This window comes from Somniosus microcephalus, chromosome 10, assembly GCF_052327205.1.
Source record: "Somniosus microcephalus isolate GS21.2 chromosome 10, FLI_Smic_1.0, whole genome shotgun sequence".
NCBI lineage: Eukaryota > Metazoa > Chordata > Chondrichthyes > Squaliformes > Somniosidae > Somniosus > Somniosus microcephalus.
This window is the reverse complement of record NC_140996.1, coordinates 7,992,995-8,019,880: the sequence shown is the minus strand read 5'-3', so window position 1 is coordinate 8,019,880 and position 26,886 is coordinate 7,992,995. Positions and strand designations below refer to the sequence as shown.

At 49.1% G+C, this 26,886-nt stretch overlaps 1 protein-coding gene across 7 annotated transcripts in view; it reads right to left on the bottom strand.

Annotated features, from left to right (window-relative positions):
• nalcn (sodium leak channel, non-selective) overlaps positions 1-26,886 on the bottom strand; it is a 315,031-nt gene that overhangs the window by 275,318 nt on the left and 12,827 nt on the right. For all 7 annotated transcript variants that reach the window (XR_015079682.1, XM_085998388.1, XM_085998389.1 and 4 more), the window contains exons 4-7: positions 20,240-20,323; positions 20,007-20,146; positions 18,585-18,713; positions 7,470-7,621 (exon numbers count right to left, since the gene is read on the bottom strand). Coding sequence is in view for 6 of the 7 variants with exons in the window: in XM_085998388.1 (XP_085854514.1) it covers positions 7,470-7,621; positions 18,585-18,713; positions 20,007-20,146; positions 20,240-20,323 (505 nt within the window). In the remaining variant the exon portion in view is untranslated. The remainder of the gene's footprint in view (positions 1-7,469; positions 7,622-18,584; positions 18,714-20,006; positions 20,147-20,239; positions 20,324-26,886) is intronic.

The window sequence follows — 26,886 nt, the reverse complement described above, 5'->3', positions numbered from 1 at the left end:
TAGCTTTCTGTTAACCAAAGGTATTAAGGGATATGGGCCAAAGGCGGGTAGATGGAGTTAGATCGCAGATCAACCATGATCTCACTGAATGGCCTCCTCCTGTTCATATGTTCCTAGATGCGGAGAGGTTGTTTCCCCTGGCTGGGGAGTCTAGAACTAGGGGTCACAGTCTCAGAATAAGGGGTCGGTCATTTAGGACTGAGATGAGGAGGAATTGCTTCACTCAGAGGGTGGTGAATCTTTGGAATTCTCTACCACGGAGCGCTGTGGAGGCTCAGTCAGTGAGAATATTCAAGACAGATAGATTTTTGGACTCTCGGGGAATCAAGGGATATGGGGATAGTGCAGGAAAATGAAGTTGAGGTCGAAGATCAGCCATGATCTCATTGAATGGTGGAGCAGGCTCGAGGGGCCGAATGGTCTACTCCTGCTCCTAATTCTTACGTTAAGAAATCTATTACTAACCAAAAAAAATCATTATCCAAAACAACATTTAAAAAAAATTACGCCCTGGAATTTAACATTTGTTTTCTGTGACATGGTTAATTCTTAATTGCAATGAAGATACAGTTAGTGTATTAAACTGTGATCATTAGGTTGCTCTGTTCTGTATAAACATATTTGCTTTCTGAATAAAGTACCCAAAGCAAACACTCATCATTACTGAAGTAACTAGATCTGATGGGACTCCTCACACGAGCTGCTGATTCAGCTACAGGAGCCTGCAAACTCCACAATTAAGTACTGTACATCAAATAAGGTGCTGATATGCCATACAGGATGTTAATTGCCTCTGGTTTTATCTAAGATGGAAAAAAATATATAATAATCTCTTAAAACCAACTCAGACAACTCCCAGGGTTAAATTACCTGGAGAGATTACAGAAATTAGGGTTGTATTCCCGAGAATTTAGAAGGTTAAGGGGTGATCTGATCGAAGTTTTCAGGATATTAAAGGGAAAAGATAGGGTAGATAAACTATTTCCACTTGTTGGGGATTCTAGGACAAGGGGGCAGAGTCTAAAAATTAGAGCCAGACCCCTCGGGAGTGAAATTAGGAAACACTTCTACACACAAAGGGTGGTCGAAGTTTGGAACTCTCTTCCGCAAATGGCAATTGATGCTGGATCAATTGTTAAGTTTGAATCTGAGATTGACAGATTTCTGTTAACCAAAGGTATGAAGGGGTATGGACCACAGGCGGGTATATGGAGTTAGATCGCAGATCAGTCATGATCGGTGTCAGCCATGGCTCAGTGGGTGGCACTCTCGCCTCGGAGTCAGAAGGTTGTGGGTTCAAGTCCCACTCCAGAGACTTGAGCACAAAAATCTGAGCTGACACTCCAGTACAGTGCTGAGGGAGCGCTGCACTGTCGGAGGTGCCGTCTTTTGGATGAGACGTTAAATCGAGGCCCCGTCTGTTCTCTCAGGTGGACCTAAAAGATCCCATGGCACTATTTTGAAGAGCAGGGGAGTTCTCCCCGGTGTCCTGGGGCCAATATTTATCCTTCAATCAACCTCACTAAAACAGATGATCTGGTCATTATCACATTGCTGTTTGTGGGAGCTTGCTGTGCGCAAATTGGCTGCTGCGTTTCCTACATTACAACAGCGACTACACTTCAAAAAGTTACTTCATTGGCTGTAAAGCGCTTTAAGACGTCCGGTGGTCGTGAAAGGCGCTATATAAATGCAAGTCTTTCTTTTTATCTCATTGAATGGCGAAACAGGCTTGAGGGGCTAAATGGCCTCCCCCTGTTCCTACGATGGCTGAGAGAGGGACAAGCAACAACCAGTGTGATCCTCTCGGCCATAATCGATCAGGAAGATCCCAAGTTCAATCACTTGACTGTAGCAAGTTGGGGCTTTTTTCTTTAGAAAAGAGAAGACTTAGAGATGACCTGATAGAGTTCTTTAAAATTATGAATGGGTTGGACAGGGTAGATGTGGAATGTTTCCACTTGTGGGAAAATCCAAAAACGAGGGGCCATAAATATACAATTGTTGGGGTCGATAGAAAGCAACAGGCTCTGAGACTTTTGTTTCAGCAAAGGCAAAACGTGTCTTACTTTAATCACTCTCCACGAGGTCTGAAGGTCTCAGCCCCGTTGCAGGGGCTAGGACGTCATCACGCAACCGACGCTCTTAAAGGGACCCTGCACCGATAACCCAACCCAGTATATACAGATCACAACATTGCTATACATAGTGAATTGTGTTTAGGTACATATAACCGCATTGGCTATACATTGTGTTATTGTCCCTATGTGGTCTCCGCCACATACGTCCCCCCAGAATTCACTAGCACTGGCAATGTCAGTTGTTGGGGGGGCCGGATCACACGGCTGGAACGGCTCCTCAATTCCGGGGCGGGGACCGGGGGGGTTCGTCGGAGGGACCTCAGGCGCTCGGTGGTGGACTGAGGGTGCGGAAACCGGAGGTCGGCCCCGCCTCGGGGGCTGTGCCAATTCAACAGGTCAGTCCAGATCCAGATGGGCCGGCTTAAGACGGTCCACGGAAATGCAGTCCGGCTTACCGCTGACATCCACTACGAAGGTCTTGTCCCCGGTTTCCAGGACACAGAATGGTCCATCGTAGGGTGGCTGAAGAGGTCCCTGGTGGGCGTCGTAGCGGACGAAAACATACTCCGCTGCATGAAGGTCGAGTGGAACATGGGACTGCGGGAGGCCATGCTGCGATGTGGGCACCGGCGCGAAAACCTTGGCGTTGTCCAGAAGGTCAGACCGCCGACGGGCTGCGGACCAAGGTTCCGTTGCGATGGGGACGAAACCCCCGGGAACCTGCAGCGGCTGTCCATAGACGAGCTCGGCGGACGAGGACTGGAGGTCCTCCTTGGGGGCAGTCCAGAGTCCCAGCATGACCCACGGGAGTCTGTCAATCCAACCGTCGTCCCGGAGGCTGGCCCGGAACGCGGCCTTCATGGAGCGATGAAACCGTTCGCACAGTCCATTAGCCTGAGGGTGGTATGCTGTGGTGCGGTGGAGTCTCAACCCGAGGCCTCGGGCGACAGCGTTCCAGAGCTCCGACGTGAACTGGGGCCCCCGGTCGGAGGAAATGTCAGATGGGGCGCTGAACCGGGCGACCCAAGTGCTGATGAACGCCCAAGCCACATCGGCGGACGTCGTTGAAGACAACGGGATGGCTTCCGGCCATCGGGTGGTTCTGTCGACCATTGTGAGGAGGTGGGTGAACCCGCGGGAGGGCAGCAGGGGCCCCACCAGGTCCACGTTAACGTGGTCGAACCGCCTCTCGGGCACCGCGAAAGGCACCAACGGGGCCTTAGTATGGCGATGTACTTTCGAGCGTTGGCATACCACGCAGGTGTTGGCCCAGTCGCGAACGTCTTTCCAGAGCCCATGCCAGACGAACTTAGCCGCCACCAGCTTCTGGGACGGCTTCCCTTCGGGCACGACGGGGCGTGGCTGCCCAACGGAGACGTCGCACAGGAGTGTGGTGCCGGCAGCGTCGAATGTGACGTCTGCTAGTTGAAGGCCCATGTCCTATAGGCCTGGACGTCCGGGTCGGCGGCCTGGTCGGCCACCATGCAGGTGTAGTCGATGCCGAGGTGCACGGCGCTGGCGCTGGCTCGGTAGAGACAGTCGGCGACGGGGTTGTCTTTCCCAGCCACATGCTGGATGTCCGTTGTAAACTCCGAGATGAAGGCCAGCTGGCGTTGCTGACGGGCCGACCACGGCTCGGAAGCTTTGGCCATGGCGAAGGTCAACGGCTTATGGTCCACGAACGCCGTGAACAGGCAGGCCGCCAGCAGGAAACGGAAGTGTCGGACGGCGAGGTAGAGGCAGAGAAGCACGCGATCAAAGGTGCTGTACTTCCGCTCGTTGGGGCGGAGCTGCCGGCTGAAGAAGGCGAGCGGCTGCCAGGCCCCGTTGACCCACTGTTTGCGGATGGCGCCGACCGCATAGTCCGAGGCATCGGTGGTGAGCGCGATCGGCGCATCAGGTAACGGATGCGCCAGCATGGTCGCGTTAGCCAGGGCCCTTTTTGTGTCCGTGAAAGAATTGGCCATCTCCTCGGACCAGTCGACGGCGAGTTTGTCGGGCTTGCCTTTGAGGGCCTTGTAAAGGGGCCGCATAAGCTGGGCTGCTCGGGGGACGAAGCGATGGTAAAAGTTCACCATGCCCAAAAACTCCTGCAGGGCCTTCACGGTGAGGGGTCGCGGGAAGTCCATCACGGCCTCCACTTTCGATGGCAGTGGCACCACCCTGTCCTTCGTGATGCAGTGCCCGAGAAAGTCGATAGAGGACAGCCCGACCTGGCACTTGGCCGGGTTGACGATAAGGCTGTGCTGGCTGAGGCATTGGAAGAGAGTCCGGAGGTGGGACACATGCTCTGTCCTGGAGGCGCTAGCGATGAGGATGTCGTCCAGGTATACGAACAGGAATGTCAGGTCCCGTAACACGGTGTCCATCAGGCGTTGAAAAGCCTGGGCGGCGTTTGAGGCCGAATGAATTCCTCCGCATGCCAAACAGCCCGAACGGGGTGATCACCGTGGTTTTCGGGACATCCTGCAGCCGGACAGGAACCTGGTGGTAACCCCGGACGAGGTCCACTTTCGAGAAAACCACTTTCCCGGCCAGACGGGCGGAAAAGTCCTGGATATGTGGAATCGGGTAGCGGTCGGGGGTCGTCGCGTCGTTGAGGTGCCGGTAATCACCGCACGGGCACCACCCGCCGCCTGGTTTCGGAGCAATGTGGAGGGGCGGAGCCCACGGACTGTTCGACTGGCGGATGATGCCGAGGCGCTCCATGGTGTCGAACTCGGCTTTGGCGATGGCGAGCTTCCCCGGGTCGAGGCGCCGAGCGCGGGCATAGACGGGTGGACCGGTGGTCGAGATGTGGTGTTCTACCCCGTGTTTTGTGGCGGCGGACGAGAACGTGGGCTTCGTGAGGTCCAGGAACTCGGCGAGGAGGCGGGAAAACTCATCGGAGGCCGAGTGTGCGCTGGACAACTGCGTCGTGCTGGACCCGCTGAGGGAACACGGGAGCGAGCTGAAGGTTTCAGCGTTGATGAGACGTCGGTTCTTGACGTCCACCAAAAGGCCATTGGCGCAGAGGAAGTCAGCGCCGAGAAGGGGGTGGACACTTTTGCTGCGACAAAGTCCCAGGTGAACCGCTGCCCGCCAAAACAAAGCGCCACGTTCCGTTTCCCGAAGTTGCGGTTGGAACTGCCGTTGGCGGCTTCGAGGACGGGGCCGTGGTTCCCCCCTTGAATGTCTATGGTTGACGCAGGCAGGACGCTCACCTGGGTGCCCGTGTCGCAAAGAAAACGACGTCCGGAGTCGGAGTCTGTAATAAATAATAAACTGCCTGAACGGCCGACAGCCATAGCAGCCGACGAGTGGTCTTTAGTTTGCTTCGACGCAGGAAAACTGCACCGGGGCCGGCACTTCCTGGCTTTGGGGCCGAACTGCGCATGGTAGAAGCAGAGGCTTGAGGGTTGCCACTGTTGGGCTGTATCGGTGGGGGCAGGGCTCCGCGTGGCCGCGCAGTACTGTTGCCCGGCGGAGAAAAATTTGCCGGCCTCCTTAGCCAGGTTGCGGAAATCGGTAGTGGAAGAGTTGGCTAAAGCCGACCGTACCTGACCTGGCAGCTGTTGAAGGAACAGTTCCTTGAAGAGGAAGCACGGCGTGTGTGTGCCCAGGAGGGCCAGCATGTGGTCCATCAGCTCTGAGGGCTTGGAGTCGCCAAGCCTGGGTAGAGAGGGGAGCCGGCGTGCGCGTTTGGCTTCGATGAGTCCGAAAGTTTGTAAGAGGTGCGCTTTCAGCGTTTCGTATTTGTTGAGTTCCGGGGGGGTTCTCGAGCAGGCTCACGACTCTGGCCGCGGTGGAGCTGTCGAGAGCAGAGACGGCGTAGTAGTACCTCGTGTCATCCGCGGTGATGTCCGGAGTGCAAATTGAGCCTCGGCCTGGGCGAACCAAGCGGCAGCCTGTTGTTCCCAAAACTCGGGTAATTTGATGGAAACGCCGTTCGTCGCCATTTCAGATGAGGTCTTTGGAATCGTCCAAAGGAGCAGCGGGGTCACCAATGTTGGAGTCGACAGAAATCAACAGGCTCTGAGACTTTTGTTTCAGCAAAGGCAAAACGTGTCTTACTTTAATCACTCTCCACGAGGTCTGAAGTTCTCAGCCCCGTTGCAGGGGCTATGACGTCATGATGTCATCACGCTACCAACGCTCTTAAAGGGACCCTGCACCGAGAACCCAACCCAGTTATTACATATCACAACATTGCTATACATAGTGAATTGTGTTTAGGTACATATAACAATATTGGCTATACATTCTGTTATTGTCCCTATGTGGTCTCCGCCACACAATAGTCATTAATAAATCCAATAGCGAAATAAGGAGAAATATCTTTACTCAGAGTGTGGTTAGAATGTGGAACTGGCTACCACAGGAAGTGGTCGAGGCGAACAGCATAGATGCTTTCAAAAGGAAACTAGACGAGTTCATGAGAGATAAAGGAATAGAAAGATCTGCTGAAAGGCTGAGATGAGGCAGATGGAATGGGAGGAGGCTGGTGTGGAGCATAAACACCGGCACGGACTGATTGGGCCGAATGGCCTGTTTCTGTGCTGTAAATTTTATCAAATTCTAAATGAGCTGATGAGAGAGAGAGAGAGAGAGAGAGAGAGAGGGAGAGAGGGGAAGGGGACTTTCTACAATGGGTCGCCGTGTCCTAGGGAAGAGTGAAGTAAACCCGATATATTGTTTCCTTCGCAGTCAACTGACCCCTGCTGGACGAGCATGTGTGGACAGGATGTGCGGACAGAATCCAACTTCGGAATGTGCTGGCCCAGCCCAAGAGCAAAAAACGATATTCATTATCTAGTCTCTCTCGCACGGAAGAAGAGTTAGATTGACGAGGTACAAGAGGCAGCTGGCACCGGTGGAATCATGCTCCTGCAGGAGGCAGAGCCTTCAGTTTGGTGTCTGAGGAAGCACAGAAACAGGAGGAAGCCATTCAGCCCCTCGATCCTGGTCCGCCATTCAATTAGATCACGGCTGATCTGTGTCTTACCTCCATCTACCCGCCTTGGTTCTGTAACTCTTAATACCTTTATCCAACAAAAATCTATCAATCTCAGTTTTGAAATTTTCAACTGACCCCCAGCCTCAACAGCTTTTGGGGGGAGAGAGTTCCAGATTTCCACCACCCTTTGTGTGAAGAAGTGCTTCCTGACATCACCCCTGAACGGCCTGGCTCTAATTTTAAGGTTCTGCCCTCTTGTTCTGGACTCCCCCCACCAGAGGAAATAGTTTCTCTCTCTCTACCCTATCAACTCCTTTAAACACCTCAATTAGATCACCCCTTAATCTTCTAAACTCGAGGAAATACAAGCCCAGTCTCTGCAACCTGCCCTCGTAATTTAACCTTTAAAAAAAAAACTATAGGAAAATTGAGTTGTTAAGACCATGACAGACCTAGTTCATTAAATCCACTGTAGCCCAGCTCTTGCCTGGTAAGCCCAAGGTCTTCAAGGTCCATGCATTTAAATCCCAGTGGGCACTGGTAACCCTCTCCATCTGGTGAGCAGTGGGTGTCTGGGATAGCCAAATTATTCCAGGTCAGGTTCCTGCAAAATAGAAGGCAGAGTCATCTCACCTTTATAGCAACATTCTTTGCCAATTTAATCTGTAAGTTAAGAACTGCAGAACAGTAAGTGGAGTAGCACCTGGGTAGATCACTTCACCAGTCTCAGTTACATTGAGTCCACAGCACAGGAACAGGCCATTCGGCCCACCTGGTCCGTGCCGGTGTTTCTGCTCCACACCAGCCCCCTCCCACCCCTCTTCACCTCACCCCATCAGCATATCCTTCTATTCCTTTCTCCCTCATGTGTTTATCGAGCTTCCCCTTAAATGTATCTCTATTTGCGTCAACCACTCCCTGTGGCAGCGAGTTCCACATTCTCAACCACTCTCTGGGTAAAGAAGTTTCTCCTGAATTCCCTATTGGATTTATTAGTGACTATCTTATATTTATGGCCTCTTGTCCTGGTCTCCCCCACAAGTGGGAACATCTTCTCCACATCTACCCTATCGAAACCTTTCAGAATTTTAAAGCCCTCTATGGGGTCACCCCTCAGCCTTCTCTGTTCTAGAGAAAGGAGCCCCAGCCTGTTCAGCCTTTCCTGATGGTGATAACCTCTCAGTTCTGGTACCATCCTTGGAAATCTTTTTTGCACCTTCTCCAGTGCCTCGATATCCTTTTTAAAATATGGTGACCAGATCTCCTGGACTAGCTTGGGTCGGAGAGGAATTTCCCATTCCTTCCCCCCCCCGCCCCACCCCAAATTGGCCTGGGTTTTTTTGCCTCTCCCAGGAGATCCCGTGGTTTGGGGTGGGGTGGAGAGTGTATATATTGTGATACAAGGTATCGTGATTGTGCGGGATAGGCTGAATGGACCAGAGGGTCTTTACCTGTCTGTCATTGTTCGTATGTTCGTGGGACTGTGCACAGTGCTCCAAGTGTGGTCTAACCAAGGTATACAGAGGCCAGAACTGTGCACAGTGCTCCAAGTGTGGTCTAACCAAGGTATACAGAGACCAGGACTGTGCACAGTGCTCCAAGTGTGGTCTAACCAAGGTATGCGGAGACCAGAACTGTGCACAGTGCTCCAGGTGTGGTCTAACCAAGGTATACAGAGACCAGGACTGTGCACAGTGCTCCAAGTGTGGTCTAACCAAGGTATACAGAGACCAGGACTGTGCACAGTGCTCCAAGTGTGGTCTAACCAAGGTATACAGAGACCAGGACTGTGCACAGTGCTCCAAGTGTGGTCTAACCAAGGTATGCGGAGACCAGAACTGTGCACAGTGCTCCAGGTGTGGTCTAACCAAGGTATACAGAGACCAGGACTGTGCACAGTGCTCCAAGTGTGGTCTAACCAAGGTATGCGGAGACCAGAACTGTGCACAGTGCTCCAGGTGTGGTCTAAGGTATACGGAGACCAGAACTGTGCACAGTGCTCCAAGTGTGGTCTAACCAAGGTATATGGAGACCAGAACTGTGCACAGTGCTCCAAGTGTGGTCTAACCAAGGTATAGAGAGACCAGGACTGTGCACAGTGCTCCAAGTGTGGTCTAACCAAGGTATGCGGAGACCAGAACTGTGCACAGTGCTCCAGGTGTGGTCTAACCAAGGTATACAGAGACCAGGACTGTGCACAGTGCTCCAAGTGTGGTCTAACCAAGGTATGCGGAGACCAGAACTGTGCACAGTGCTCCAAGTGTGGTCTAACCAAGGTATACGGAGACCAGAACTGTGCACAGTGCTCCAAGTGTGGTCTAACCAAGGTATACGGAGACCAGAACTGTGCACAGTGCTCCAAGTGTGGTCTAACCAAGGTATACGGAGACCAGAACTGTGCACAGTGCTCCAAGTGTGGTCTAACCAAGGTATACGGAGACCAGAACTGTGCACAGTGCTCCAAGTGTGGTCTAACCAAGGTATACAGAGACCAGAACTGTGCACAGTGCTCCAAGTGTGGTCTAACCAAGGTATATGGGGACCAGAACTGTGCACAGTGCTCCAAGTGTGGTCTAACCAAGGTATATGGAGACCAGAACTGTGCACAGTGCTCCAAGTGTGGTCTAACCAAGGTATACAGAGACCAGAACTGTGCACAGTGCTCCAAGTGTGGTCTAACCAAGGTATACAGAGACCAGAACTGTGCACAGTGCTCCAAGTGTGGTCTAACTAAGGTTCGATACAAATTTAACAGAACTTCTCTGCTTTTCAATTCTATCCCTCCACAAATAAACCCCAGTGCTTTGTTTAACAAAATGAAGCTGTAACTGGGGACTGCATCTGATTTTTCAAAAAAAAACAGCAAACCCTAATAAAAAGGAAGGTCAACTTTAGTCCTTCTGTTTACCATGAGATAATAGATCAAGTTATGCTTACAATTTTTGCTTTAAAAAAAAAAACTCTCGATACTAACAAGATGCTTAAAAGAAAAGACATTATTGATGACATGGTCATGACATAAAAGCGTAGATTCTGTATTCTGACTACACAAAAGCAACTAAGTTCAAAAGCCAGCATTTATTGCCCATCCCGAGTTGCCCTTGAGAAGTTGGTGGTGAGCTGCCTTCTTGAACCGCTGCAGTCCGTGTGGTGAAGGTGCTCCCACAGTGCTGTTAGGGAGGGAGTTCCAGGATTTTGACCCAGCGACGATGAAAGATCGGCGATATATTTCTAAGTCAGGATGGTGTGTGACTTGGAGGGGAACTTGGAGGTGGTGGTGTTCCCATGCGCCTGCTGCCCTTGTCCTTCTAGGTGGAAGAGGTTGCGGGTTTGGGAGAAGCTCTTTTTTAACGGTTTCTTTATTACTGCATTTCCACTGAGCTTCACTAACGTTATTCTATCAGCTCACCTTCTTGAGCCACAAAAGGCAGTTAAACGTCAACCACATTGCTATGGGTCTGGTGTCACATATCGGCCAGACCGGGTAAGGGCAGCAGATTTCCTTCCCTAAAGGACATTAGTGAACCAGATGGGTTTTTACGACAATCCAATAGTTTCATGGTCACCATTACTGGGCTCCAGAACTAGCCGCGCTCTAGCCAAGCTGTTCCAGTACAGCTACAACACTGGCATCTATCCGACAATGTGGAAAACTGCCCGGGTATGTCCTGTCCACAAAAAGCAGGACAAATCCAATCCAGCCAATTACCACCCCAACAATCTATTCTCAATCATCAGCAAAGTGGTGGAAGGTGTCATCGACAGTGCTATCAAGCAGCACTTACTCACCAATAACCTGCTCACTGATGCCCAGTTTGGGTTCCACCAGGACCACTCAGCTCCAGACCTCATTACAGCCTTGGTCCAAACACGGACAAAAGAGCTGAATTCCAGAGGCAAGGTGAGAGTGACTGCCCTTGTCATCAAGGCAGCATTTGACCAAGTGTAGCATCAAGGTGTCCTAGTAAAACTGAAGTCAATGGGAATCGGGGGGAAAACTCTCCACTGGCTGGAGTCATACCTAGCACAAAGGAAGATAGTTGTAGTTGTTGGAGGTCAATCATCACAGCCCCAGGCTATCACTGCAGGAGTTCCTCAGGGCAGTGTCTTAGGCCCAACCAATTAACACTGACATTCAATGGCATTACCATCACCGAATCCCCCACCATCAACATGCTGGGAATCACCATTGACCAGAAACTTATCTGGACCAGCCACATAAATATTATGGCTACAAGAGCAGGTCAGAGGCTGGGTATTCTACAGCGAGCGTCTCACCTCCTGACTCCCAAAAGCCTTTCCACCATCTACAAGTCACAAGTCAGGAGTGTGATGGAATACTCTCCACTTGCCTGGATGAGTGCAGCTCCAACAACACTCAAGGAGCTCGACACCAAACAGGACAAAGCAGCCCGCTTGATTGGCACCCCATCCACCACCTCAAACATTCACGCCCTCCACCACCGGCGCACCGTGGCTACAGTGTGTACCATCTACAAGATGCACTGCAGCAACTTGCCAAGGCTTCTTCGGCAGCACCTCCCAAACCCGTGACCTCTTCCACCTAGAAGGACAAGGGCAGCAGGCGCATGGGAACACCACCACTGTAGTGTAGGTACCTTGAAGAAGGAACTATATTCTGCAGCCCCTGTATACTGCAGTACCAGTAGTGACCACCCCTGTATATAAGCCTGTGTAGTAACTTTGTATAGTAGTTCCAGTTTTGTCTCCATTCAGTAAACACCTGTTATAACCAACTTCTGCAGTCCGTGTCTCAATTACACACGGACATTACAACCACCTCCAAGTCATACATCATCCTGACTTAGAAGTATATCGGCCGATCTCGAGCGGCAGAGCGGGGCTGTAAAAAGCCCCAGAGACCAGGTAAGGCCTCACAGCGTCGGCGGGAATCTCGAGCGACAGAGCGGGGCTATAAAAGGCCCCAGAGACCAGGTAAGGTGTACCAATCTCCAGTCTGGGAACTCGGAGGGAAGGAGAGAGGTAAAAAGTAATCTAAGTGTGACGTCACCAGAAAGCGGGTAAGTGACTGGTTGGTAAGTATTTCTCCCTTTTTAAGCTTAAATCTCTGGTTTATAGTTTCTAAGGTGTGATATTCACCATCTAGAATCGGGGCAGAGGGTATTTAAGAATAATATTAATAAATTTAATTAATTACATAGAATGGGAGATCAGGTGATGTGTTACTGCTGCAATATGTGGGAGCTGGTGAACACCATTGATGCTCACGGTGATCACATTTGCAGTAAGTGTTGGCTGCTCGAGGAACTCCGGCTCCGTGTTGAAGAGCTGGAGTCCGAGCTTCAAACACTGAGACACATCAGGGAGGGGGAGAGTTACCTGGACTCTGTGTATCACGAGGTATTCACACCAATTAGATTAATTAATTCAGATGTAGTCCGTGGCCAGGGTCAGGATGGTGTGACTAGAAGTGAGGCAGGTACGGGGATCCAGGAGGTAGTGTTGGAGGAGCCGCAGCCCTTGCTCTTGTCCAACAGGTTTGAGGCTCTTACTCCCTGTGAGGATGGGAACAGGGACTGCGGAGAGGATGAGCAACCTGGCCACAGCACCGTGGAGCGGGGGGCCATTCAAGTGGGGGGAGTTAAAAGAAATGTTGTAGTGGTAGGGGATAGTATCATTAGGGGGATAGATAGAGTTCTTTGCAGCCGAGAGCGAGAGTCCTGAAGGCTGTGTTGCCTGCCCGGTGCCAGGGTTAAGGACATCTCCTCTGGACTGGAGAGAAACTTGGAGTGGGAGGGGGAGGATCCAGTTGTCGTGGTCCATGTTGGTACCAACGACATAGATAGGACAAGGAAGGAGGTTCTGCTGAGGGAGTTTGAGCAGCTAGGGGCCAAATTAAAAAGCAGAACCACAAGGGTTATTACCTGAGCCACGAGCGAATTTGGCTAGGACAAATAAAATTAGAGAGTTAAATGCGTGGCTCAAAGACTGGTGTGGGAGAAATGGGTTTTGCTTCCTGGGACACTGGCACCAGTACTGGGGCAGGAGGGAGCTGTTCCGTTGGGACGGGCTTCACTTGGCCAGTGCTGGGACTAGAGTCCTGGCGGATCATATAACTAGGGCTGTAGAGAGGGCTTTAAACTAACTAGTGGGGGGGGGGGGGGGGGAGGTTCCTAGAGAGCAAATAATAAAAATGACAACAAAGGAGTATCCTCGGTATATCAGGAGGAAAAGACTGGTAAAATCCCAAGTCGGTCCCTTGCAGTCCGATTCGGGAGAATATATAATGGAGAATAAGGAAATGGCAGACCAATTAAACTCATACTTTGGTTCTGTATTCACAAAGGAGGACACAAATAACCTCCCAGGAATATCGGCAAACATAGGGACTAATGAGAGGGAGGAGCTGACAGAAATTAGTATCTAGGGATATGGTGTTGGGTAAGTTGAGGGGACTGAAGGCCGACAAATCCCCGGGGCCTGATAAACTACATCCTAGGGTACTTAAGGAGGTGGCCCTGGAGATAGCAGATGCTCTAAGGATCATCTTCCGGAACTCCATTGACTCGGGAACAGTACCCGTGGATTGGAGGGTAGCTAATGTTACCCCAATATTTAAAAAGGGGGGTAGAGAGAAAGCAGGGAATTATAGACCAGTAAGCCTTACATCGGTTGTGGGCAAAATGCTAGAGTCCATTATTAAGGATAAAATAGCGGAGCACTTGACAAATGGGGAAAGGATCGGACAGAGTCAACATGGATTTACAAAGGGTAAATCGTGTTTGACTAATCTGCTGGAATTTTTTGAGGAAGTAACTGGTAAAATAGATGGGGGAGAGCCAGTGGATGTGGTGTACCTTGACTTCCAGAAAGCCTTCGATAAGGTTCCACACAAAAGATTATCATGCAAAATTAAGGCTCATGGGATTGGGGGCAAAGTATTAACGTGGATAGAGAACTGGCTGGCGGATAGAAAACAGAGAGTTGGAATAAACGGCTCGTTTTCGGAGTGGCAGGCAGTGACCAGCGGGGTGCCGCAAGGATCTGTCCTGGGACCCCAGCTGTTCACAATATATATATAAATGATCTGGATCAGGGAATTGGATGCAATATTTCCAAATTCGCTGACGACACTAAACTAGGAGGAGGGGTGGGCTCTGATGAGGATGTCAGGAGGCTACAGTGCGATTTGGACAGGTTGGGGGAATGGGCGGATACGTGGCAGATGCACTATAATGTGGATAAATGCGAGGTTATCCACTTTGGGGGTAAAAACAGGAGGGTAGATTATTATCTAAATGGCAATAGATTGGGAGATGGGGAAGTGCACCGGGACCTGGGTGTTCTTGTGCACCAGTCACTGAAGGAGAGCATGCAGGTGCAACAGGCGATTAAGAAGGCAAATGGTATGTTGGCCTTCATATCAAGGGGGTTCGAGTATAGGAATAGGGATACCTTACTACAGCTGTACAAGGTGCTGGTGAGACCGCATCTGGAGTATTGTGTACAGTTTTGGTCGCCCCATCTGCGGAAGGATGTTCTTGCCATGGAAAGAGTGCAGCGGCGATTCACCAGGCTGATACCTGGAATGGCGGGAATGACCTACGAGGAGAGATTGAATAGTTTGGGCTTGTACTCACTGGAGTTTAGAAGATTGAGAGGGGATCTCATCGAAACATATAAAATTATGGCAGGCCTGGACAGGCTGAATTCAGAGAGAATGTTTCCAATGGCAGGGGAGCACAGAACCAGGGGCCACAGTCTAAAAATAGCGGGCAAATCATTTAAAACAGAGATGAGGAAGAATTTCTTCACTCAAAGAGTGGTGAGCCTGTGGAATTCCCTGCCACAGAGGGCTGTGAAGGCTAATTCAATAAATATTTTCAAGAGAGAATTGGATATATTTCTGAAGGCTAAGGGGATTAAGGGTTACGGAGAAAAGGCGGGGACGGGGTACTGAACTGGTAAGATCAGCTAAGATCTCAGATGAAGATCAGCCATGATCTCATTGAATGGCGGAGCAGGCTCGAAGGGCCGAATGGCCTACTCCTGTTCCTATCTCTATGTTTCTATGTTTCTAAAGAAGGTCATAGACTTAGGTAGCCGTGGGGAAATTAAAAACCAGAGCGTGTCAGGAAGGGGCAGAAGGTATGGAGTAAAAGGTAAAGTAATAAAAAGTGCAAAAGCAGGAACTAAGTGTCACAAAACATATTTGAAAGTTCTCTATCTGAATGCACGTAGCATTCGTAACAAAATAGACGAGTTAATGGCACAAATAACTACATATGGGTATGATCTTGTGGCCATTACAGAAACATGGCTGCAGGGTGACAATGCCTGGGAATTAAACATACCAGGTTATTTAACGATCAGGAAGGACAGGCAGGAAGGAAGGGGAGGTGGGGTGGCTATGTTAATAAAGGAAGGAATCACTGTAATACAGAAAAATGATATTGGGTCAAAAGATCAGGATAATGAAACAGTTTGGGTGGAGGTAAGGAATAATAAGGGGAAAAAAACACTAGTGGGCGTAGTCTATAGGCCTCTGAACAGTGGCAACTCTGTTGGACGGAGTATCAATCAGGAAATAGTTGAGGCTTGCAATAAGGGAACATCTATAATTATGGGGGATTTTAACTATCATATTAATTGGACAAATCAAATTGGGCAGGGCTGCCTTGAGGATGAGTTCATTGAGTGTATTAGGGATGGGTTTCTTGAGCAGTATGTAACTGAACCGACCAGGGGGCAAGCAACCTTAGATCTGGTCCTGTGTAACGAGACAGGATTAATTAAAAATGTCCTAGTAAAGGATCCCCTTGGAATGAGTGACCATAACATGGTTGAATTCCATATTCAATTAGAGGGTGAGAAGGTTGGATCTCAAACAAGCGTGCTAAGCTTGAATAAAGGAGACTATGAAGGTATGAGAGCGGAATGGAGTAGAGTGGATTGGGAAAATAGATTAAAGGGTAAGACGATACATGATCAGTGGTGTACATTTAAGGAGTTATTTTACAACTTCCAAAAAATATATATTCCACTGAGGAAAAAAGGGTGTAAAAGAAAAGACAGCCATCCGTGGCTAAGTAAAGAAATTAAGGATAGTATTCGACTAAAAACAAGGGCATATAAGGTAGCCAAATCTAGTGGGAGGATAGAGGATTGGGAAAACTTTAAAAGACAGCAAAAAAACAAAAAGATTGATTAAGAAAGGGAAGATAGATTATGAAAGTAAATTAGCAAAAAATATAAAAACAGATAGTAAGAGTTTTTATAGTTATATAAAAAGAAAAAAGGGTGGCTAAAGTAAATGTTGGTCCCTTAGAGGAGGAGACCGGGAAATTAATGCTGGGAAATATGGAGATGGCAAAAACACTGAATGAATATTTTACATCAGTCTTTACAGTAGAAGACACTAAGAATATCCCAACACTGGACAAACAGGGGGCTAAAGGGGGGGAGGAGCTAAACACGATCAAAATCACTAAGGAAGTGGTACTCGGTAAAATAATGGGACTCAAGGCGGATAAATCACCTGGACCTGATGGCTTACATCCTAGGGTCTTGAGGGAAGTGGCAGTAGGGATTGTGGATGCATTGGTAATAATTTTCCAAAACTCCCTGGACTCGGCAAAGGTCCCGGCAGACTGGAAAACTGCTAATGTAGCACCCTTATTTAAAAAGGGCAGTAGACAGAAGGCTGGAAACTATAGACCGGTTAGCCTAACATCTGTGGTAGGTAAAATTTTAGAGTCCATTATTAAGGAGACAGTAACAGGACATTTGGATAATCATAATTTAATAGGACAAAGTCTGCATGGTTTTATGAAGGGGAAGTCATGTTTGACAAATTTGCTGGAGTTCTTTGAGGAAGTAACATATAGGGTGGATAAAGGGCAACCAGTGGACGTAGTGTATTTAGACTTCCAAAAGGCATTTGACAAGGTACCACACAAAAGATTATTGCTTAAGATAAAAAATCACGGGATTGGGGGTAATATTCTGGCATGGATAGAGGATTGGCTATCTAACAGAAGGCAGAGAGTTGGGATAAATGATTCATTCTCAGACTGGCAATCAGTAACTAGTGGTGTTCCACAGGGGTCAGTGCTGGGTCCCCAACTCTTTACAATCTATATTAACGGTTTGGAGGAGGGGACCGAGTGTAACATATCAAAGTTTGCAGATGATACTAAGATGGGAGGGAAAGTAGTGAGTGAGGAGGACATAAAAAACCTGCAAGGGGACATCGACAGGCTAAGTAAGTGGGCATAGATTTGGCAGATGGAATACAATACTGGAAAGTGTGAGGTTATGCACTTTGGCAGGAAAAATCATAGAGCAAGTTATTATCTTAATGGCAAGAAACTGGAAAGTACTGAAGTACAAAGGGATCTGGGGGTCCTGGTGCACGAAACTCAAAAGGTTAGTATGCAGGTGCAGCAAGTGATTAGGAAGGCCAATGAAATGTTGGCTTTCATTGCTAGGGGGATATAATATAAAAATAGGGAGGTATTGCTTCAGTTGTACAAGGTATGGGTGAGACCGCACCTGGAATACTGCGTACAGTTTTGGTGTCCATACTTAAGAAAGGACATACTTGCTCTCGAGTCAGTACAAAGAAGGTTCACTCGGTTAATCCCGGGGATGAGGGGATGGACATATGAGGAGAGGTTGAGTAGATTGGGACTCTACTCATTGGAGTTCAGAAGAATGAGAGGCGATCTTATTGAAACATATAAGATTGTGAAGGGGTTGGATCGGGTGGATGCAGGGAAGATGTTCCCGATGATGGGTGAAACTAGAACTAGGGGGCATAGTCTTAGAATAAGGGGCTGCTCTTTCAAAACTGAGATGAGGAGGAACTACTTCACTCAGAGGGTGGTAGGTCCATGGAATATGCTGCCCCAAAAAGCTGTAGAAGCTACATCTTTACATAAATTTAAAACAGAAATAGACAGTTTCCTAGAAGTAAAGGGAATTAAGGGTTACGGGGAGCGGGCAGGAATGTGGACATGAGTCTAGGTTCGCATCGGTCATGGCCCTGTGGGTAGCGGAGCGGGCCCAGGGGCTGTGTAGCCTGCTCCTGCTCCTATTTCGTGTGTCTAATTCTGTTAGATTCAGGAGATGGTTCTGTGATAGAGGATTGGCGGTTAGGATCAAATCAGCCATGATCTTATTGAATGGCGGAGCAGGCTCGAGGGGCCGATTGGCCTACTCCTGCTCCTATTTCTTATGTTCTTATGATCCTTCGTCGCTGGGTCAAAATCCTGGAACTCCCTCCCTAACAGCACTGTGGGAGCACCTTCACCACACGGACTGCAGCGGTTCAAGGTGGCGGCTCACCACCGCCTTCTCAAGGGCAACTAGGGATGGGCAATAAATGCTGGCCTGGCCAGTGACGCCTACATCCCATGAACTAATTTAAAAAACTTATTTCAGTAAAAATAAAACAGGTTATTTAATTCAAAAGAAATTTTGTTGACACAAAAAAAGGAGCCACAGACAATAATTCAGAATAATAAATTAGATATGACCCAATATTGATTAAGAAAAGAAACATTTATAAAATCTCAGCTCACCCTGGCTGCGTATCGTTCGTGACACAATGGTAAGTGAAAGTGCCAAACATCTGAACTCCCAGAATTCCATACAACAACAGAAAGAAGAGGAGGAAAATGGACACACTCCAGATTTGTTCTCCCGATCGCCTGTAGCAAAAGAATGTGACAAGAAGTAAACAATGTATTGCTACTAATATTTTGCTCATCATTCCTAAACCTGTAACAGACAATGATACAGAGCAGCTCAACTCAGGTGTCAGTCGTGGCTCAGTGGGCAGCACTCTCGCCTCTAAGTCAGAAGGTTGTGGGTTCGAGTCCCACTCCAGAGGTTCAAGCACAAAAATCTAGGCCAACACTCCCAGCACAGTACTGAGGGAGCGCCGCACTGTCGGCGGGTCAGTACTGAGGGAGCGCTGCACTGTCGGAGGGGCGGTACTGAGGGAGCGCCGCACTGTCGGAGGGGCTGTACTGAGGGAGCGCTGCACTGTCGGCGGGTCAGTACTGAGGGAGCGCCGCACTGTCGGCGGGTCAGTACTGAGGGAGCGCCGCACTGTCGGAGGGGCGGTACTGAGGGAGCGCTGCACTGTCGGAGGGGCGGTACTGAGGGAGCGCCGCACTGTCGGAGGGGCGGTACTGAGGGAGCGCCGCACTGTCGGAGGGGCAGTACTGAGGGAGCGCCGCACTGTCGGAGGGGCAGTACTGAGGGAGCGCCGCACTGTCGGAGGGGCAGTACCGAGGTAGTGCCGCACTGTCGGAGGGGCAGTACCGAGGGAGCGCCGCACTGTCAGAGGGGCGGTACTGAGGGAGCGCCGCACTGTCAGAGGGGCGGTACTGAGGGAGCGCCGCACTGTCGGAGGGGCGGTACTGAGGGAGCCCTGCACTGTCGGAGGGGCAGTACTGAGGTAGTGCCGCACTGTCGGAGGGGCAGTACTGAGGTAGTGCCGCACTGTCGGAGGGGCAGTGCCGAGGGAGCGCTGCACTGTCGGAGGGGCCGTACTGAGAGAGTACTGTACTGTCGGAGAGGCAGTACTGAGGGAGCGCGGCACTGTCGGAGGGGCAGTACGGAGAGAGTGCTGTACTGTCGGAGGGGCAGTACCGAGGGAGCGCCGCACTGTCGGAGGGGCCATCTTTCGGATGCGACGTTAAACCGAGGCCCCGTCTGCTCTCTCAGGTGGATGTAAAAGATCCCATGGCACTATTTCGAAGAAGAGCAGGGGAGTTCTCCTCGGTGTCCTGGGGCCAATATTTATTCCTCAACCAACATCACTAAAGCAGGTTATCTGGTCATTATCCTGTTGCTGTGCGCAAATTGGCTTCGGCGTTTCCCACATTATAACTGTGACCACACTCCAAAAGTACTTCCCTGGCTGTGAAGCGCTGCGGGCGTCCTGAAGTGGTGAAGGGTGCTGTATAAACACAAGTTCTTTCTTTTGTTCTTACTTCAAAATGTTTGTAATCCGTGTACGTGGGAGCTCGAACCGAAAGTAGATTCGAAATGCTCGAATCATGATGAGTGGTCTTGGTATTCGCAGCATGCTCAATGGGGACATCTGATCGACTATCTGAGCTATTTCAAAGACCTGAAACGTAAAGATGAATAATTTGCACGAGAGTTTACTCTGTGGGAAGCTTAAAACAACTTTTAAGAATTAGCACGAAATATTAGGCAGTACCTGTAACACTAGAGACACCCAGAGACAGAAGACCATGAACCCATCAAACACACACCATCGATCTTTCACGTACGAGTTATCACCCTGTAAAAGAGTAAACCATCAACAAGCAGACTTGGATAGAAAATAAATCACTGTGTACAGGTAACAATATTCGACCTCCTGGGAATTGGATAAATACTTCAAAAGAAACGATTTTCAGGGCAACGGGGAAAGAGCAGGGGGAGTGGAACTAATTGGAGAGAATCTTTCAAAGAGCTGGCACAGGCACGATGGGCCGAATGGCCTCCTGCCGGGTTATAAGATTATGATCTGTGGTGACCAATTGCAGGTCCGATCTTTACAAAAAGCAACTTGCGATGACATTAGGCCGGATTCTGCGGCCCCCACGGGTGTGTACGCGCCCATAGGGGCCGCGCAAGCTCCGGGTTCAGGCACGTGAAGCGCACGCGCTAAAACCCGGCACTTGCGATCTGTCTCGACAGACCCTCTGCCTGCCCGGGAGAAGGGCCCCCGCGGGCAGAGAGTTCTGCGTTCTGCACAACCTCCGCCCGCTGAAAACCTTTCAAAATCTTACGCCTGGTAAAAGCGTAAGAGTTTTAAAAAATAATATAAACTTTTTCCACTCATTTATGATTTAAAATTACTTTTAGAAAAGGTACATTTATTTTTAGCCCCGTAAAAAACTATTTTTTTTTTTTTAATTAAATTTTTGTTTAAAAGATTTAATGTAATTTTAACTAATTTAAAATGTGATAAAAAAAAAAAATTATTTAATGTTTAACTGTGTTTTTTGAGTGATCCCCATTCATACTTTAGACAGTTCTGTGCGGAGAGACCTGTCAAAATTGTGAAGGGGGATTCCCTTCTCCCATTGGTTCCCCATGGCCCACGTGAACCCAGGGACGCTCGCGAACCACCTACGCCCCCGGGATACCTTGGCCTCTGCCCGCGGACCAGGATCGCAAGCCTCGGGACTTACGGAGCCAGCAGGTGAGTTCGTAGATTTTTTCCAATTGGAGGCATCTGCCCGCAGGGAGCCTCCGATTGGAAATTCAGGGCTAATGCGTCACAAAAAATAAACACACAAACTAATCAAATGGCAAAAAAACATGGCTTTTGGTACCGCACGACCTAAAATATTTAATCTTAGCTCCGGTTATGGCGGGATCAAATGATCCAAGTACCATTTTCCTCCTTCCATATTTAGAATGATGTTTGCCATCATTACTCTGTGAAACCGCGTGCACGGTTAGAGGTAGAAATCCAGAAGTTGCTGTCAGTCAGTGGTTCCCCTGCTCCTCCACAGGGTGTGCTGAACTGTCAAAGCTTTAAGAGTAATGAAAGAAAGTAGTACGTGTAGGTTAGATCCATCACCATACACTACAGTGTCAGCCGTGGCTCAGTGGGAAGCACTCTCGCCTCCGAGTCAGAAGGTCATGGGTTCAAGTCCCACTCCAGACACTTGAGCGCATAAATCTAACCTGACACTCCAGCACAGTGCTGAGGGAGTGCTGCACTGTCGGAGGTGCCATTAAACCGAGGCCCCGTCTGCTCTCTCAGGTGGATGTAAAAGATCCCACGGCACTATTTCGAAGACGAGCAGGGGAGTTCTCCCCGGTGTCCTGGGGCCAATATTTATCCCTCAATCAACATCACTAAAACAGGTTATCCGGTCATTATCACATCGCTGTTTGTGGGAGCTTGCTGTGCGCAATTTGGCTGCCGCGTTTCCCACATTACAACAGTGACTGTACTCCAAAAAGTACTTCATTGGCTGTAAAGCACTTTGAGACGTCTGCTGGTCGTGAAAGGCGCTGTATAAATGCGGGTCTTTCTAATCTTCACTAGGCCTTCGGGATCAGGCCAGCATCAACAATTCACCGGAATTTTTAATTTTAATTTTAAATTCAAGAGTTGAACTTTTTCCTCAGTTCTTCCAAAAGGTTATGACCTAGTCGGAAGGTTATACATTTTTTGCTTTACAATGTCACAGCGACCAGACAGCATTCGTCGCTGCGGTTGCTCTGAGCACGAACAGTGCTGTCAAACGTTGCTTCACCCAACATTAAAAGCAAGACACACACACACACGCACACGCACACGCACACGCACACGCACACGCACACGCACACGCACACGCACACGCACACGCACACGCACACGCACACACAGCCAGGCACACACACACACACAGCCAGACCCAGACACCACACCCCACACACAACACACCAACACCACACATACACCCAGACACCACACACCAACACACAACGACACCACACCCACACACCACACACACAGCACCCTTCACCATTTCAGCACCAACTTAATTACACCTTTCAACAACAACTTGCATTCATATAGCGCCTTTAACATTGTAAAATATCCCAAGGTGCTTCGCAGGAGCGATATCAAATAAAATTAGACACCGAGCCATAGCAGGAGATATTAGGACAGATGACCAAAAGCTTGGTCAAAGAGGTCGGTTTTAAGCAGCATCTTAAAAGGGGGAGAGAGAGGCGGAGAGGTTTAGGGAGGGAATTCCAGAGCTTGGGGCCCAGGCAGCTGAAGGCACGGCCGCCAATGGTAGAGCGATGAGAATCGGGGGACACGCAAGAGGCCAGAATTGGAGGAGCGCAGATGCAAAGGTCTCAGAAAATGCACATTATTATTATTTTATAACTGGCAGCATTTAGTCTGTCAGGATCCAGTTGTGGACTTCAGGAATGACAGAAAAAATGAAATGTAACAAGGGAAGAAACAGAAGCACAGCTTCTCCTTATTTACTCCATCAAAACAGCTTCATAATTTTGTTAGGACTAGTTACTATATTTTACAATGCTATGAATTTTTCTGCATGATTTCACATTCTGAAAATAGAAGGAATAAATTAAAATCTCCTATTGAACAAATAAGTAAACCTGCTTAACTGAAGTTGCTCCAGGGGAGGCCCAGGCTAATCTGGCCAGATGGCTGGTCTAATGGCACCGGACACTCGTGACCATAATGGACAGATGTCTGCTTTTACTCAACAGTGTGTGCTGTTAATCTGAAAATTGCTGTAATCTGTGCTGCAAATGAGGCTGTTTAAACCAATGACATTTTACATGCTACCGTTCCTTCAAGTGATGAGCACATCGATGGCAATGACACCTCAACGTCTGCCATGCAACAAGAACTCAACTATCACATTCTAACTGCAGGAAACTCTTTTTTATCCACCACCGACGGGACCGGCGTGGTGCCGGTTTATCAAAAAGTCCGGATTACAGAGGGGTATAGTAAAAGGTACGAGAGCCCCGTACACGGCCACAGATCCAGGCGTCCCTGTTGCATAGCAACAAGTGCACGAACTCCAGTTACACAGCCACAGATCCAGGAACGGCCACTAATGTGAAGTAAAACTTACCTGAACCTACTCCTGAATTTTGCCGGATAACAGAGATTTCCGGTTATTTAGGTGCCGGTAAATCGAGAGTTTCCTGTACACCAGAGTGATCAGCCATGATCGCATTGAATGGCGGAGCAGGCTCGAGGGGCCGAATGGCCTACTCCTGCTCCTATCTTCTGTGTTTCTATGATACCGGGGCTGAAAGGGTTAAGTTACGAGGGCAGGTTGCACAGACTAGGTGTGTTGTCCCTCGACTATAGAAGGTCAAGGGGTGAGGTGTTTAAGATGATTAAAGGAGTTGATTGGGTCGAGAGAGAGAAACTATTTCCTCTGGTGGGGGGAGTCCAGAACAAGGGGGCAGAACCTTAAAATTAGAGCCAGGCCGTTCAGGGGTGATGTCAGGAAGCACTTCTTCACACAAAGGGTGGTGGAAATCTGGAACTCTCCCCCACAAAAAGCTGTTGAGGCTGGGGGTCAATTGAAAATTTCAAAACTGAGATTGATAGATTTTTGTTGGGTAAGGGTATTAAGGGTTACGAAACCAAGGCGGGTAGATGGAGTTAAGATACAGATCAGCTGTGATCTCATTGAATGGTGGAACAGGCTTGAGGAGCTGAATGGCCTCCTCCTGTTCCTACAACAAGTTTAAATACCGAGAGGCCAAGATGACAAGAATGATGACATTTCACAGCTCGTTATCTCATCAGCAGGACACAAGTGCATGTCTAACATTCCCCACACATAAATCTTTGGCCAGTGAGAATGAGAGGGAAATATGACCACAGGAAAGGTCAAATTAGTGGAGGGCTCTTTCACAACCCCACCCAGCTCGCGAATGTCAGAAGCGGGCTTTCTTCTTAGCCTCTGAACAAGGAAACATGCTTAGGGCAGGCAGGGGGGTTGGGGGGCGGTTGAATAGGGGGAAATGCCACCAGAGACAGGATACCCTGATTTTAAAGTCGTTTTCTTGTAATATCCACTCCCTCTGCCACCGGCACACTGCGGCTGCAGTACGTACCATCTACACGACGCGCAGTAGCAACCCGCCAAGTTTACTTTGACAGCAGACAGCACCTCCACCGCCCGCCCGCCCTCGTGACCTCTACCACGGAGCAGTAATATCATGGGAACGCCATCACTTCCAGGTTCCCCTCCAAGTCGCACGCCATCCTGAACTGGAGCACCAGCACCACACGGACTGCAACGGTGCAAGAGGGCGGCCCACCACCACCATCTCAGGACAACTAGGGATGGGCAATAAATGCTGGGCCTTGCCAGTGTCGCCCATACTCCAGAAAAAAATAAAAAGAGAAACCATATGGTCAACTGGAATGTCTCTGGGTTTGTAATAATATTTGAGCCCCATCCAAAGCAGAGATCCTTCCTGCGCGGCAATGTGATGTAGCCTTTGCTCATCAGCACATTCGGAGAGCCGAGGGTTATGGGGCAATAAGAGGTAACAGTATTTTCTCCAATTGCTCGGATCTATTGAACTTCCATTGATTCAGAGGAAATGGATGCAACATGCATTCACCTCCAGACTCGACCATTCCAACTCTCTCCGGGCCAGCCGCCCACCTTCCACCTTGAGCACATCCAAAACGCTGCTGCCCCGTACCCTAACTCGCACCAAGTCCCGTTCACCCATCACCCCGTGCTCGCTGACCTACATTGGCTCCCGGTCCGGCAAGGCCTCGATTACAAAATTCTCATCCTAGTGTTCAAATCCCTCCATGGCCCTCGCCACCCTCCCTATCTCTGTGACCTCCTCTAGCCCTACAGCCCTCCCAGATCCCCGATTTTCATCGCTCCACCATTGGCGGTCGTGCCTTTGGTGTGGAAGGCATCATGGCCATTCCCACTCATTTTAATAATTTCAGGTTCCACTTCTGTTTTATGATATTCCTTTAAATAATAAACAACTGACACTACACACAAGGCAGTTAATAAAGCACACTGGATCCTGGGTGTATAAATAGAGGCAGAGTACAAAAGCAAGGAAGTTATTCTAAACCTTTATAAAACACTGGTTAGGCCCCAGCTGGAGTATTGTGTTCAATTCTGGGCTCCACACTTTAGGAAGGATGTCAAGGCCTTGGAGAGGGTGCAGAGGAGATTTACAAGAATGGTTCCAGGGGATGAGGGACTTCAGTTATGCAGAGAGACTGGAGAAGCTGGGGTTGTTCTCCTTAGAGCAGAGAAGGTTAAGGGGAGATTTAATCGAGGTGTTCAAAATCATGAAGGGTTTTGATAGAGTAAATAAGGAGAAACTGTTTCCAGTGGCAGGAGGGTCAGTAACCAGAGGACACAGATTGAAGGTAATTGGCAAAAGAACCAGAGGGGAGATGAGGAGAATTTCTTTCTTACGCAGCGAGTTGTTGTGATCTGGAACGCGCGGCCTGAAAGGGCGGTGGAAGCAGATTGAATAGTAACTTTCAAAAGGGAATTGGATAAATACTTGAAGGGGAGAAACTTGCAGGGCTCTGGGGAAAGAGCGGGGGGGGGGGGGGGGGGGGAAGTGGGACTAATTGGAGAGCTCGTTCAAAGAGCCGGCACAGGCACGATGGGCCGAATGGCCTCCTCCTGTGCTGTGTGACTATGATGACCAGAGGTACAGTTTAGACAAATTATTTTCTTTGTACTTGTCTTGTCGAGTGGAGAAAGGGCGGATGTACAGTTCATGTTTCCTTTGGCCTCGTGCCTGTCCCCTTTCCTTGGTGACACGGCGTTAGAATAAGCATCTCTTGCGATTGTGGTGTTGGTGAACAGTCTGGCCTTTCCCCTGTGTGAGCCGAGTTCAAATTCTACTCGGGCTGATGGGAGGAAAGTCTTGTCGGTTTGTTGGCTGGAAGGGTCTGATGTAAAGTACATTTGAACTGGGCCAAAGGAAACATGAACTGTACACCGCCCTTTCTCCACTCGACAAGTACAAAGAAAATAATTTGTCTAAATTGTACCTCTGCTTAATTTATTCGTTCATGGGATGTGGGCATCACCGGCATTTATTGCCCATCCCTAATTGCCCTCGAGAACACGGTGGTGAGCCGCCTTATACAACCGAGTGACTCGCTCGGCCGTGTCAGAGGGCAGTTAAGAGTCAACCACATTGCTGTGGGTCTAGAGTCACATATAGGCCATTAGTGAACCAGATGGGTTTTTACAACAATCCGGTAGTTTCATTACTGATACTAGCTTTTTATTCCAGATTTATTTATGAACTGGTTTTATTTATTAATTTAAAATTTCCCAGCTG